A 16,124-nucleotide genomic window follows, 5' to 3' on the forward strand; every position below is an offset into this window, starting at 1 on the left:
ATGTTACTAGCCAGAACAAGCTGAGCAACCCCATGGCACTCTGTATCAAGAGGATTACACTAGAGATTGTATGCTTTTCAGGGCTGGGACTGTAGCCTGTGTGTTTGCACAGCACCTAGGCACTACCCAGATTACAAATAAATACTCACCTTCTAGGCATCAGGAATTAGACAAAATCATTACAACCTCTAATAGTGTTGGCCTTGCAGTGGGGGACGGGGGGTTGGTTCAAATGTATTTTATAAATGGCTCTATTTGAAATTTACAAATGGTGGAACTTAGAAATTCCATAGCAAGAACCCAGTGCTGCAAAAAAAATTAAAAAAATAAGCAATGTTGTTTATAAAAAGCAGGTGTTTCTGAAGAAAGCGCTGCCATCTAAAGATAATTGGTTACAGTACCTTTTATAGCAGTTCCTTTACTTTCCAGTGTTTGACATTGCTTTGACACGTCTCACTTTCACTGGGCAAATAAACTTTGCCCATTCCTCACTGAGGCTTAAGATTGATACAATAGTAAGCATGAAGCATTTTAAGATAATTTCATGTTGTAGGTGGTGTTTAACTTCTAACAAAGTTGGTTTGCAGGTAGATTGTCTCGCATCTCTCCCCCGGTCTTCACCACATTTAATATTAAAGTATCCTGCTGTGAAGTCTCACTGGAACGCAGTTTAAGTTCATATGTTCGGATCCTAAGACTTGCTGTAGGCCCTCCTTTTTCAGATGTGCTACATAGTTTAAGGCTGAGAGCAGCATGAGTACCACAGGACACTAGAAATTTACATTTTTCATTTGTTTCTAGATTTTGAATGGTGGAACTCCAGACATTCCCTCTGCTGGTTTACTATCTGGGCAGATCCAGGATAATTCTGGCTATCCATATTCCGACAACTCCTCCATTCTTGGTAAGCACAGTCATACAATTAAGTCTATAGTTCAGAGAAGTATGACAAATATAACTCTAGCCATCTCAAAGCATCATCTTTACACAAAACTTTATCTAGAATAAAATTAGGCTTAAGAACATTTTAGGACAAAGACCAAGTAATAGTCTTCAAAAGTAAATTAGTAATAAATGCCTTTAAAGCTCTGTGCTGATAAATACGTTACAGCTTAATTGGTTATAGCAGCAAACCCCATTGTTTACCTGATGTCTGACATATCTCAGCTCTATGCACACCTTGGCATGATCTTTTGCTCATTCACAAAACAATTAAAATACATAAAATGGTAGTTTATACAATGAATCTTTCCCATATGAAGGAAAATTCCTAGCAAAATGATAAGAAAATAGTGTTTTATAAACATCTACCCTATATGGCTTTCAAACACTTAAACATTTTACTTGGACTATTTGAGCCCCTCACTTTCTATCCCTCAAAAGTTCAGCTTCTTTTCAACAGCCCAATGGCCATTTTCAACTCATTTTACTGAAAAAATGAAATTGGATTTTTTTTTTTTTTAAATAGAATGAGTTGGAAGTGGCCAAGGCCCCCCACCAGGCTGGCACATTGGTTACTTGAAACTGCTCACCCTGACATTCTACCCCTTTCACACACCTCCCACAGCCCTTGTCCTCCACTAACTCCCCATGCAGCTCCACGGTTAGCACAAATCCTGTAGGTAATTTTTCTGTCATCGGGATGAGATCCCAGCTCTGTACTGTACGCTGAGGAGTGCATTTGCCATCAAACATCCCCCCCGCCACCTATCCAAATGCAGTTTAGCATACTCACTTCCAACACAGTTAATGATTGACATTTTTCTGAGCAATCACTTTATACAATATATAAAATCATATTTTAAATGCTTGCTGCAGTTTTCTTTTAATACTTTCACAGGGGAGAACTCTCACATAGGCATAGATATGATAGACAACGACCAAGGATCAAGCAGCCCCAGCAACGACGAAGCTGCAATGGCAGTTATAATGAGCCTTTTGGAAGCAGATGCAGGCCTCGGAGGCCCTGTGGATTTTAGCGACTTACCGTGGCCCTTGTAAATGCTACATATTAATTCAGCATCTGAATATCAAAGTGCATTATTGGTGGAGTTCTACAGTCTGTGAAGCTTGGATTATGAGAATAGCTTTTATGTTTGAATTTCATAAAAGCCATATCAGAACACACACCTCATCCTACCATGTGTCATTTCAGACAAAGTGGAGATAAAACATGCTACAGTGTTCTTGCATTATGGATTTGGTTAGCTGTGGATAGCTTGCATTAATTGTATATTTTGGGATTCTGTTCTTTTTGAATTTTTTTTTAATCACTGTGCAACTCAGCACTGTTATCATTGGTAGCTTTTATATGCAAACGGTCATTTCAGATGTATGATGTGTTTTTACACTACAAAAAGATCTCCCATGTGGATATTTCTTATACTAATTGTATCATAAAGCTGTTTATTCTTTCTTGTCAGAATCCTTTACTATAAATATTGTTAAAGTGTAATGTATTAGACAGTTAAATATTTTTAAAATAAATATGTTTCCCTTGTTCTAAAATGCAGCATTTACTTTTTTTATAATAAAAAAATTCTGATAAGACCCCACATAAGAAGTATGGTAGAAGCCATAGATTGTGCCTTGTTACTTTCAAAATGGAAAAAAAGGGAAACATTCAGTCCCAAGGCTTCATTCTCAGCTCACTGCTTTCAGCCAATTTCATATACACACACACTTTACAGTTAAACACATTTCTAACATGTTTGCTTTTTTTATATAGAGTTAGTTCTTCTATAATTCCGGTAACTTAAAAATTATCATCATGAACTATCTTTGGAAGTGCATCCATTTGATAAATGGAGAGAATTATAGTTTAACCATATTGCCTTACTTCCACAACTGATGACTTCCTAATGGAGGAATGTCATCAGGTTTTTATTTTGGGAGAAGAAACAGATTGTTTATGACATTTTTGCCTCTTGTAAGTATGTCCTGTAGTCGAAACAGCTTCTCTAGTAACCCCCCAGCAATACAACCTCTTATCTAGTTGGCGTCAAGATGCGAACAATTTTTAATATTTTGATTCAGAAGATAGGAATCCCAGCAATGGGGAATCTAACTGGTATTTGATGGCTGATAAGGAAGGGAAAAATTGAAGACTGACACCATGCCTTCCATTATTAACACATTATATTCCTCCTCTAAGACTAGAGGTGGAGAAGGAGTAAGTGCACAGATAGTCACTGGAATTTATACATAGTATATATAATCTTTGGTAAGGGATAACTCGTGTCAAACTGATTAAAATAATGGAAATTTTATTTGAATGAAAAACTTGAATTTACAATCATTTAATAAATGAAGAGTGAACCATCTGCATTTTTCTATTCCATGACACTTATTACAAACTTTTACTAAATAAATATTTCCATCAACAAATTCAGGTAAGGCAAAATTTAAGAGAAATCCCCCATCAATTGTTCACAATCGTTGAACATGGCTCACATTACAAACAAGTGAAAAAATTCACTGGAGAAATTTGAGTTGGGCAGGATGTTAAATGGGTAATTGAATAATGTCCTCAATCCAAAAACCCCAGTGGTAATCATTTTGTGCTCGATCATATACAATACATTTAAGAGTCCATCTATTCACATTTAAATGAGTAGAAAGACTTTGATAGAAGCACTTTGTTAAAGTTAGCATTGTGCAACACATTTATAAAACATGGCTTTGAGAATCCATTTATCAAGCAGCCATTCATAAAGTGCTACTATCAATTCCGATTCTGCATTTTGCCTTCCATGTAACAATATTGAATGTACAGTAGCCAGCAGATCCCATTGTTTTTGATGGGCCTAGAGGGAGGAGGACAGTCCAGCATACAAATAACCAATATCGCAAACCTACTCAAACAAATACATGTACATAACTGGAACCTCAGGATGTTTTAGTTGTACTCTTTAAAAACCACGATTAGATACTCCTTTGGTCTCTAAGAAAGCCCATTCTGCAATATCCTAAACACTGTGTTACACAATGAAGAAAAGCTGGAATTGCAGTGCAGTATGAGAGAGAGAGTCACTTTTTAAAGTAGCATGCTTTTGTTTGAATAAGAATCTGAATCAGAGTGCTGGGTTTAGTCCCTCCGGGTCCACATCATTGTTGCTGGGTGGAGGATGAATAGGTAGAATATCCAGCTCATCCACTTGTGGTGTGGGGTGCATTACCACTAGCTGGTCCTGGGGGATATCTGCTGCAGCTGCTGCTAGGTTTGTAATAGATTTACTTTTTACACACTGAAAGTCAACATGCCGACTCTTTCCTTCTTCTTTTTCCCAAGACATCCGAATGAATGGTCTTTGGACATAGTTGTAAATCACCTCTGGCCTCCCACCTGGCCGTTTCTTCACTTTTTCTTTGTATGTGGGGTAACCTAAAAATATTAGAACAAAATGACAATTAAAGTTTCCAGTACTACTTAGCTCAAAGTTCTCCTTCACCAGCTCAGCTTCAGAGCATGTACACAACCAGCCAACCAGAAGGTTGAGATACAATGAAGATAAGCAAGTCCATTTCCAGATTAGCATACAGAATGATGCCGACACCACCATGGTTTTTTTTTGTTTGTTTTTTAACACCAGGCATTCCCCAGTTTACAAACCAAACACAAATTAGCCAAAATCCAAGGGGAAAAAATGCTAAGGCCATTTACTACTAAAGCAAGTCTTTCTAGACCTAGTGAAGAGAATGCCTGCAAAAGTAATGCTAGTAACTCTCCCCTCCAGACAGAATGCTGGTATGCTCCCTCAGAGCACTGTTGGCCTGGAGAGCAAGGGATGAGGTTTGAGATGTGAACCCCCAGAGTGGTGAAACAATAATATGCTGGCATGAGTTCTCCAGGCCAGGTCCCACGCATTTTTCCCCTCATTTCAAACAATGACTAGTGACAATAGTACATTACTATAACTTCTGCAGCAAAGCAAAACTGGTTTCCATATTTGCTTTGGGGGCAGGAAGAGAAAAATGCAGCCAAGTGGTATTTTATTTCTCATTACTAAGTATGGAAAGTTGTCTCCAGTTTTATTTCTGTGGGGGCCCAGACATATAGTCCCAAACACTGCATTTGTGGGGCTATTTATTTAAGATCATAACTATGTTCACTTTCCTTAAATCTCCACTACTGGGTTTCTGGGAGCCGAGTTCAAGCCTAACTCAGTTCTTGTTCCTGCACTCATGCTCTAAAAATTTAGGGACACTACACATTTCAGCGGTCCTTTGCCTGACTAACGTTGTGCTAATGGGGTATATAAAGGGAACAGAGTCCAGCCCTTCTAGGCTAGAAGAAGGTTGTCATGAATACGGCTGGCCAACACTGTTCAAACTACTTTTGGGGGGAAATTTATCTTGACAATTTCCATAACATCTGGCTTACTGCTTTTTTGAGTTACTAAATTCTTATTTATGGAAAACCAGTGTTCAGTAAGCTTAAAAAGCTTTTCCTATTTTTCTACCAGCAGAGTAGACAGCAGAGGACAAGATCCTTAAAGCTCCCTAAAGTTCAGAGTGACCCAATTCCTTCCCACTCCCCCCCCAGTCCAGTCATGGCAGCTTTCTATAGAAGACTATGAGAGGGGTCAGTTTGTCTATGTGAGCAGGTCATGAGAAATATTTGTATATATAATTTTACATTAAAAATCTCCATTATGAGATTATTTAGATAGCAAAGAAAACACTTGAAAGTTAGGAAATCCAGAATTAAGGTCACAGGATGCAGCAGAACCAACCACTCATTGATAAGTCAAAGAAAGCTCTGCAGTGGGAAGGTATGTTAGAATTTGGATACAAGATAAGCCAACAAGGTGAACAAATTAGTCTCCACCATAAAACAGACTAATAGGCTAATACCACTGACTTACAATAGCTCATGTAGCAAGGTAGGGACAGTGGCTGTACAGAGGGGCAGAAGCACAGAAATGCCCTTTGCCAAAGGATTAGCTTGGAAGCAATGAAAATTACTCTTACCTTCAATACCCAATCGAATCTTCTTGAGCCCCCTTTCCTTCAGAACCGATTTGGCCACATCTCTGTTTTCAATATACTTGAAGAATCTATACAACTTTGTGCTGTAAATAACTGGGGAAATTGCATTTCAGAGATTAATAAAAAAGTTGTACTGGAAGTTTTTAGCCTCTAGTTGTACAATGAAGATGGTCTAAGTGGTGTTTACAAATGAGGCCAGAGGGGGTTAATAAACACCACAATGTAAAGTTACCTAGTATTCAAGCATATGGGTGAATCATGAGCTCATATTCCATCATCCTATTTAAATCTGTAATTCCAGTTGAAACTATTAAAAAAGTTCCTAGGATGTTATAAGTCAACTAAGATTGAAATATGAGAAAAATAAAGGCATATTTTCAAACACAATTAAAGGGTATTGTCAACTGATGGTCTGGATGGTTTCTCCCACTGATTTCATTCATGTTTTTATAGACTGATGTTTTCTTGAAGGCGCTCAGAATGGAGACATGGCAGAGTCTGTAGTGTAAATTAAACTACAATGAATCCCAAGAAAGGTAAAAAGTTCTAAGATGTGTTCCGCATATAGATAGATTGCCTTGCACACATGTTAAAATGCTTGCCAATCTACTTAGCAAGTGGATTAGAGTTAAGCTTTCGTTATTTCTTTTAGAGAAAAAAAAGTTTCCTAAAAGGGCAGACGCTCCATTGAGAAGTGGAGCCTGCTAAATACAGAGGAAACTTCTCAGTAATTTAGGTTAGTAGTCCACAACCCTTTCCTGTTTTCAAGCTATGTTATTTCTCAGAAAATAGGAATTGCAGAGATTTACACACAAAAAAGACCCCTTCACAAGCTGTGTAGGATTCCCAGAGAAAACACGAGAGTGTGTAATAAACAAACAGCTTTGGAGTGGAGACCGGAACTAGAGCAGCTTCGGAGCAGTGGAGCTGCAGGTTTTTGCCTGGAGCTGGAGCAGAGCCGGAGCACAGCTCCAAAGCCCTGGACAGAACTAATTACTTTTTTTTTTTTTTTTTTTTTAAATTGAGACAGTTACTGCCTCCTTAAGATTGCTAGAAGTCTGACCTGTCTTCTTTGCTTTGCTCTGCTAGAACAGTGACAGTACTCATACTTGGGCTTGGAAGTATTAGATTTTTATTGATAAATGTCAGTAAAGATCAATGTCACCAAGTACACAAACTGACAAAAATATTTCCATCAATAATTAAAATTTATAGACAGGCAAAGAAAGAAAATGCTGTTTGAGAACTTCGTGATTTAAGTATACTTATTTTGTATATTTTGACATGACACATTGACCATGTGTTTTTAACAGTTATAAAGCTTTAACTTTTTGAATCTCAACATCTGTCATTAATTGTCTGACCCTCTATTCTTTGACTACAAATTCCAACTGTGAAAATTTAAATTAATAAAAATCAAAAAATGGTTAAAAATAAACGTTAGTATTTTCCGTTGAAATTAAAAAACAAAAATCAAATTCTGCCATGCCTACACATACTGTCTGAAATTATTTTCAACTGAACTATTTTCATTCCCTCAAACATTGAGGGGGGGTGGGAGGGAAAGAGAAGAAACTCAAGTTTCTCAAGATTAAAATTCACCTTGACTGAGTTTTTGGTAAAGTTTTAACAAAAGTTACTTGAGAGGTTTGCATTGTGTCAGATTAAAAAAGAAAGCCTTTGAGGCCCTTTTATTTGTTGGAGCACAAAAAAGTCAACTTTTTAAATACATTGAATCCACGTACTCAGACTGGAAAGGAACTTCAAACTGCACAAAGATACTGTGCATGAGCAGAAGGGAATTCGTTATCAATTGCTTCTAACTTACTTATGGACCAAACTGTTAAAAATGTTTTCATAACAAAGTAAGAGAACATTGGCTGCTGCACTCGATCCATTTATCTTCTGTAAACCAATTCTTCATTTTAAAGTAGAATTGGCCAAAAATGGGAATCATTCTTCAAATGCTTTCCAACTAGATCTGTTTGAAAGTATTTTTCCCCCTCAACTGCTTGTGTCCTTTAGGAAGTATTTTATTCCTGTCTTTGAACAGAGTGCAATTTAACATGGCTGCATTTTCTTGACTTCAACTGATACAGCATATCATCATACCAAATACAAATAATCTGCGCACTAGCAGCAGTGAGGATGTTGTAAAGCTCTAATAGTGCCTGAGTTTAATACTGATGCAAAGTCAACAGAGCACTTTGGTAGAGCTAAATTCAATAAAAGTATAAAATCAGACTTACTTTGTGAATATTCCTCTCCCATCTGTGGAGGATACTCTTCATCCCAATCAACCACATCATCATCCGTAAGCACAACAATGTGGCACTCTCTCTCGCCGCTCTGGGCACTAGCTACCATCAGTGGAAGAATCATTTCTTCAAGGTAAAATTCAAACTGTCTGCGAGCACCATCATTTGATAATTCATGCATAAGAGCACCTGAAATCAAACCCATAAAAAGCGTACTGACATTGGGAATCATGGTAGAGAAATGCAGGCTGGAATTAAAACTGAACAGCAGCACACATCCGCCCATAACGAAATAAAACAAGGCATAAGTCAATTCCTTTGACTGTTAAGTGATCTGATAGATTTCCTTCAGTTTATTAGTATGAGCAAAAGCAGAACTGCCTTTCAATTTAAATAGCCAAAAATAATGTGTCAAGGTTTGTATCGGAAGGATTGTCTTGCAGTTTGCTATTCCCCTGTCAAACAGAGTAACCTGATAATGTAGAAAGACATGGTTGTATAATCTAGTTAAGTGATAACATTTTTCTTGTATTTCTGGTACATGTATGATAGTGATTTGTAAAATTCCCCTCGTATTTGCTAAAAAAAGTTTGCAGTATTGTAGCAGCCCAGGATATGAGAGAAACAAGGTACGTAAGGTAATAGCTTTTATTTGGCTAACTTATGTTGGTGGAAGGTGTCAGGCAAGAGTTAAAATTTAGCTAACAGCTAAGACAGAAACCGCAGATCAAGCAGGAATGCTTTAGAAGCCCAAGGACACTGACACTGTAAACACCTGATAAACTTATATGATCAAATGTCCGCCCAGTAACTCGGCTCTTAGAACAGAACAAACCCTCCCTTCACAGCCCTCTGGATATTGTAAACACTCACCCCCACCCCACCCCTTCGCCTTAAGGTATTCACGAATAATTGATGTAATCAAAACAGTTTGATGCGTATATTCAGTTCCTGTCACTGTCATGTTAAGTGCGTTCTCTGTCATTGAAACAATGTTTGTCTCTGTAAGAACAAGATAAATGCAAATGAAGTGATAAAAGAAAGGAATATAATTGGTCACTGTAACCCCACACCTTTGAAGCTGTTTATCAGTCTTCCCAGTACCATGAATAAACCCCCTTCAGTATTGTCTGTGCTTGCCTGATTCTTGGGGAAAAGAATCGCTTTGCTTAACAAAGGTACAAGCTTTCAAGCTACACAGAGCTCTTCTTCCAGTCTGGGGAAACTCCCAGGTCTCAATTCTGAGGAATTCCCTCTAGGTGGGACATTACACTAATATGAGCTTACAAGTATCAGAAATATAGACTCATGAATGCAAAAACGTGTATGCCAGTATATTACTTAAAAACTTGAAATACTATCTAAGATACACTTTTTATTTATTAAAAATTTTGTGCCTACTCTATTTGGACCAAAAGACTTGTTTCAGTATTGGCTCTTCTAAGCCTGGAAAATACAGTCATAGATGCTAAACATTGTATTTTATACATCCATTTCTCATCAAGACAGTTTGTCACTTTTACTGTGAAAACACTGAAATTAGAGAATGACCAACTTTCTAAGGGTACGTCTTCACTACCTGCCGTATCGGCGGGTAGCAATCGATTTATCCGGGATCGATATATCGCGCCTCGTTAAGACGCGATATATCGATCCCCGAACGCACTCACCGTCGACTCCGGAACTCCACCAGAGCGAGCGGCGGTAGCGCAGTCGACGGGGGAGCCGCAGCCATCGATCCTGCGCCATCTGGACCCCAGGTAATTCGATCCAAGATACTTTGACTTCAGCTACGCTATTCGCATAGCTGAAGTTGCGTATCTTGGATCGATCCCCCCCAGTGTAGACCAGCCCTAAGTAACAAATGATGGGGAGAGCTGTTCATTAACTGCACCTTATGTATTTGTTCCCAAAAGATCTCTGCTGTCATCCAACTGCTGATATTTCTCAACTTGTCTACACAAAGATATACATGAATAAATAAGGACTTTAATGAAACACCTGTTACAAGGGCTGTGCTGATCTGGTGCACAGGAGGGAGTGAGAAAGTTTGATCCCCCATAACGTTCTACACATTCCAGATTATGCATTTGATTGTCTTACAATATTTTACAGTAACATCAAGACTAAGTAAACTATGTGTACATTTTAATTAACAAATGTACACTACAATTATTGTAATAAATTCCATACTTACTGAGATCTCTACATTTGATAGTACTATATTCAAAGGAGATGCAAAGATAGTCACATGCTTCTCTTAGTTCAGGAATAGATATTCCGTCAGGACAACGTATAATCCCAGTTTTATAGTAATCCTTATAAAATAGAAAAAGCACAAATATTAGACTAAACCATCTGCTGATAGAAACATTTCATTAACTATTAAAGGACCTTTTTCACATTCATAAATCCTAATGCTTTGTATTGCAATCTTCAAAAACAAAGACTGAACCACGTGATTCATATGTTCAACATATATTTATCCTCAGACTTAGAGCTTCCAGAATAGAAGGGCCACTATCAAGTGAAAAGTCATTTTCAAGTTTTAGCTGTATTACGTTTCTATTTTAAATTTCAAATTCTTGAAACTGAACATTTAAGTATGACATTCATTTTTATGGCTTACTATTTACACATCACTCAGCTTCCACCACACTAGCTCAGCCAACAAAGCAGTACAGCAGCCGGACTGCATTGTGATAATGTTTAAGGCAGTCTAATTTTCTTTGCAGACTGCACTTCCCATTTTTCTGCAAGTGTAACTGCCACCTACTGTACGTTCTGTTGAAATAACTTATTTCATCCACTGCAAAAGAATCAAGAAAAAGAGCTGATAAAATAAAGCCAAAATGGCTTTTTGAATTATACGTTTACAAAAAAAACCTGTTTAAAAATAAATGAAATCTTTCATAATCCTTGATTCCTGAGGCTTAGCCAAACCCCGGGAGTACTTGGCTGGAAGCACAACTGCACTTAAAAATAAAAGGATCATTTCCATATCAAGGTATTCTTTCAAAAGGAAAAATAATCACTTATTTATAGAAGATTGTATTTAAAATGTCACATCAAGCAGAGAAATATTGCCTCACCAGGATCTCTGTCAAACTTCTATTATGTGCCTGTGTAGTTTTTAAATATAGAAAGTGTTCAGCTTTTCCAGTTTCAGGGATTATAAAATCCACACCTCCTGTTGGCTAAATTGTACTATTGAAAATAAAAGATCACCAGAATAGCACGAAACACAGTTGAGCCAATTCCTTCAGCTACTTCGTATTCTCCCTTTTCATTGGGACGGGTGAAGTTATGTTCTCTGCCTGATCCAAACATCCTATTGAACAGAATGACAATTCAGTTAGAACTCACTTCTGATTTACAAGGAACTTAGATGAAGCACAACATGCTAAAACTGCAGATGTAATGGCAAAGAATTCACACTCCAGCTCGGAAGTTATTGACCCTATACAAGAGAAGATATTTGTGCACTGTTCAGCAGAGTTGGCCAAAACTTGGAATTTCCATTCATGGACATTTCAATGTTTGATTTAGTTCCAAACTGGAATGAAAACAAGTAATTTCAAAACCTCCTGCAAAACAAAATTCTGAAAAAAAAATTCTATCTTGAAAAAAATTCAAAAGTTTCATGTTGAAATAAAACTTTCATGTTGATGTTTATTTTGCAATACTTAAGGAGGCTTGGAGGATCGGAGCGTGGTTGCTACAGAGTAAGAAGAGGAACACATTCTTCCTCCAGGTTGAGGACACTGTCTCCGCAGCATTCCCAGTTTTAAAAGTTGGGTATCCAGCTCATTCCCAATCTCAGGTGTGTTATCATTATACTCCCCATTCTATCGGGCTCTGCTCACATCTCTTGGTTCATCCTCCTCCCTCTGCTTCTGGTTCTTACCATTTCCCCCAATAAAGTGCTTCCAGTAGAGGATTTTGCTTGTGCCACTGCTATACATAGCACATCAACAAGTACTGGCAGCAGTAAAGAGAAAGTTACTAGGATTGCACACATTGCAATTAACACTGTTGGTAGCAGCCTCATGAAACCGAGAAAGCATTCTGTGGTGAAGCAGCACCGGCACAATTCTCCACTGTGGAATTCTCCTGAGCTATCATTTTAAAAATGTAAGTTTAACATGAGGAAATAGTGACCCAAGTGCTCTTAAAACTCTACTCAATGTATTAATAGGAGTTATGTGCATATTATGGAAGGACATTTCCTATGAAGTACAGTTTTGCTGGCTGTGCTTCCCAGTTAAAACCACCGATCTTCATTAAGAAGGGAGACCACAATCTTAAAGAGGATGGACTTTCATCAGTTTTGAAAACTCCATCTATTGCTTTTACACTTTTCATAAACATCAAGCTGTATCCATTACTTTACATCAGACACGAAGCTGAAACGCTGCTTTTTTTTTTTTTTTTAAACACACAAACAGGCTTTAAGGCATAAAGTGTTATGCTTTTATCCATCTTATACCATTAGACATTTTACTTTAAAAATGCACCCAGTTGCCCCCCCCCCCAAAAAAGTTTCTGCATGTATGTACATATCAAGGGCAAATGCCTAGTCTGAGTAATTTTTGTATTAATACAGGAGGTGAGCCTTTACATTCATATCCATGCCCTTGTTTAATGAGTGAGTTTAATATTTTTAATTTATTAAAGCGAGTCCAATAGGTTCTATTAGGCTTTAGGCAAAGAATAAGTCTTCACCATGGTAACTTTCAATTCCAAGCAGACTCTGGTTAAGCGGTTCTTGCTCAATGCCCTGCCAACTGGTGCTGGAGAAGGAGCAACATTAGATGTTATTTTTAGACCAACATTTTTATTAATAACCTACTTTTGAACTGGCAAAAGTATAGAATAAGCTTATTTATTAGACCAATCCCTAGAGGAGAGACTAACCTAATGACGTCTCAACTACACAAGAGCTCTAGTATTTTTGTCACTAGATGTCTATCCCCTAAGTCAATGACAAAGGAGACAAATTTGCTGTGTTTTACACTGACAGGCATTTTGTTTCCCACCCACTCCCTACAGATGTCAAAAACATTTCCTTTCATCTATTATGCCACCTCATAAAAAAGAAGGTTAAAGAGGCTGGTTTTGCCTTAATTCCAGTTGTTTTTGTTTCATTTTGTTCTTTTGGCACAATCACAAAAGGACAACAAAGTTACTATTTAATCCTCCCATTGGTCATTTAAACAAAGCATGAGATTGTAGGTGGTAAAAATGATAAACACCTTGGCAAGAACCTCCATCCAGACATATTTAAAAATATGACCGCATGAGTGCCATGCCGAGACACAGCCATGTCGCGGAAGGCTACATACAGAGAAGCACAACAATTTGATACTCCAGCATGAGAGACCCCCTCAATGTCCCATGAAGAGGAAAAAGTGACCCTTAAACATAGGAAATGGGAAAGTGCCTGGCGCCCAGCTGGTTGACCCAAAGGGTCTTTTCTGACCCATTAAATTTATTAAAAATACACAAAATATTGAAGTCAACACTGAATATTAAAGCCACGCTTCTGATGATCTTTCATTCAACAATTTACCACTTCTTTAAGTGTTTTGATTCTCTTTGCTAATAAAACACTGCCAACCATCTGCATTGCAAGGCAGTGTCATTCAATCTCAGAAAGAGGGCATGCCACTTTAGAAAACAGGAATTTGTGGGTGTTGAGCACCATTATGACTTTTCAACTGACTAGAACAAGATAATCCATATCTTCCTGAATGGCTTTCCTTCACTCTATTATCCCAGAGATTAGCTATGGTTCATTGCTTTGTTATCACCAAAAAAATGAATTAAGAAGGGCAAGTGTCCAGACAATCCCAACACTCACTGGTTCAATTCAAAACCAGTTGCTTTGTAAACTGACTACAGTGCGGGATTGTATGTCTGAAAAATGAGAAAACATTGAAGCAATGTACAGCAAGAGAAGAAGAAGCAAAGCTTCCATTAACAGATGAATGCTTCATTTCCTCTCTGAGAGACGGCTTGCCAGCAGTGACCATTTTTTCCATTTCACAGATTTCTCACTACCTTTTTAACTAGTCATTTCACAAGGATGTTCTCTCTTGGATACAACTAATTGTGCTACTAACTCAGTCACAAAATCATGTGAAGTGAAATACAGGAAAGTAGAACTTACAGTAACTAGGTTTTTAAAAAAAATATTAAAAAAAATAAAGATAAAACATTAGCAGACAAAAACATTAGTGTTTAACATTTGTTTACAAAAAAGCAATTCAAATAGATTCAAGAAACGTTTAGAGTACTGTATTGTGCAGAATAATAATGATACCAACCTGCCCAACATTGTATTAGGCTGTGCAGTAAAAATCGAAGGATCTACAACAAATCTAGTGTTGTCCACGATAAGAGTAACTCGTTCAGAGGTTCTTACACTCCGGGCTCCTTCTTTTGCATTCTCATATACAAATACCATTTCCCCAGCTGTCTTGCAACTCCCATCTGAACTTGACTGGCTACTGTTTCTACTGCTGTTCCCAACACTACTATTGGAACCATTTGGGGAAGTTTTCTGAGGACGAGGACTGCTTGGCCGAGATGAACTGTGATCCTTTTCTCGATCTAAAAACAGAAATTGGGGGGGGGGGAAGGGAAGTCAGAATTTTAGGTTTACAAGAGCTCGTCAGCCCATCTACCTTATTTAACAAAAAGCAACAACCATGAACGTGGTGATCTGATTAACTGAAAAAAGTCTTAGGACTTGTCTACACAGCAAGTTAGTGCATGGCAAGTACAGCACATTAGCTTACTATGCAGTAGCATCCGGTGTGGACATTGCTGCAGCACAGTGGAAGTCCCAGGGTGGAATTTAGCACCAACACTGCCATATAGGAAGTTACTGAGCAGCATGCTGGTGTGCAGTAGACCCACACACTGGATTGCAGAGCAGAAGCTTGCCATGTAGACAAGCCCTTAAAAGCTAAAGACTAATAAGGCAAACCAAATATTACATTTGACAACACATCAAATCCTGCTACATTTTCAACCAAAGTTCCCATTTCCTAGATATAAGCATCCTTTTCTCCCAAAAAGAGTTTCTGAGAAAATTTAACATTCCATTTTCAGAGGAGAAGTTCAGTGTATTGTATGAGTTGAGTTTCCAGCAAATTAAAACAAAGCATCATATTTTAAAAATACTGCTTTTTAACAGCAGTTAAGCTTTTGCAGTGTTCTGTACCATTTGCATCAACCCTGTTACTATCCTCTGGTGAGTCACTAACCAGCGGGAACTGCCAAAGGACTTATTATATGCTTCCCACTAGTGGTGCACCTAGAAGTCTCGTTACCTGCCAGATGGAGGCCAGCACCAGATTACTTCACAAAAAGCAACAAGAAACGCCATAGTGGACATGAGGACTAACATGCCCGTAGGGGAAATTTCTACCTAACCCTGTCAGTCAGTGGTTAACTTAAGCCCTGAAGCATGAGGATTTATATCCATTATAAAAAAAAATTTAATCCTCGCTATTATTGTGGATGTTCTCATCTGTAAAATCTCTAATCTCTTGACTTCTAAGAAACTCTTGACCTCAGTGAGATCTTGTGACAAAATACTGCAACATTTATACATGGGTGGGGATGGGGGAATCAATTTAACATCTGCCTTTCCGTTTCACTGTAACATTGCCATTTACTTTCTATATACCAGTCATAATTTCATATACCTCACATCCCTTGTCATGTGTTTCCTCACTAAACTTTCTCAGTCTTTTCCCTCTTCATACCACTCCATGCCTCTAACCGTTTATACCACTTGGACCAACGATTTAAAAGTCACTTGATTATTTATTTTTTTTAAATCTGGTTTAAATCAGGTTGAGG

General features: G+C 37.8%; 2 protein-coding genes across 20 annotated transcripts in view; one reads left to right on the top strand and one right to left on the bottom strand.

Annotated features, from left to right (window-relative positions):
* The window catches only part of BMAL1 (basic helix-loop-helix ARNT like 1), a 99,957-nt gene extending 97,449 nt beyond the window's left edge, over positions 1–2,508 (top strand). For 4 of the 7 annotated variants that reach the window (XR_006176839.2, XM_065592234.1, XM_005290802.4 and 1 more), the window contains exons 18-19: positions 802–904; positions 1,841–2,508. Coding sequence is in view for 6 of the 7 variants with exons in the window: in XM_065592234.1 (XP_065448306.1) it covers positions 802–904; positions 1,841–2,001 (264 nt within the window). In the remaining variant the exon portion in view is untranslated. Of the gene's footprint in view, positions 1–801; positions 905–1,818 lie in introns of all 7 variants that reach the window. The other 3 variants (XM_065592236.1, XM_042860194.2, XM_065592235.1) reach the window with 1 other exon arrangement.
* A 741-nt stretch (positions 2,509–3,249) lies between these two features.
* The window catches only part of BTBD10 (BTB domain containing 10), a 50,546-nt gene continuing 37,671 nt past the window's right edge, over positions 3,250–16,124 (bottom strand). For all 13 annotated transcript variants that reach the window (XM_065592243.1, XM_065592241.1, XM_005290808.5 and 10 more), the window contains 6 exons: positions 14,579–14,864; positions 11,478–11,580; positions 10,447–10,567; positions 8,241–8,438; positions 5,974–6,084; positions 3,250–4,384 (listed from right to left, as the gene is read on the bottom strand). In XM_065592243.1, coding sequence (XP_065448315.1) covers positions 4,074–4,384; positions 5,974–6,084; positions 8,241–8,438; positions 10,447–10,567; positions 11,478–11,580; positions 14,579–14,864 — 1,130 coding nt within the window. In that variant the 3' untranslated portion in view covers positions 3,250–4,073. The remainder of the gene's footprint in view (positions 4,385–5,973; positions 6,085–8,240; positions 8,439–10,446; positions 10,568–11,477; positions 11,581–14,578; positions 14,865–16,124) is intronic.

This window comes from Chrysemys picta, chromosome 4 (genome assembly GCF_011386835.1).
Source record: "Chrysemys picta bellii isolate R12L10 chromosome 4, ASM1138683v2, whole genome shotgun sequence".
NCBI lineage: Eukaryota > Metazoa > Chordata > Testudines > Emydidae > Chrysemys > Chrysemys picta.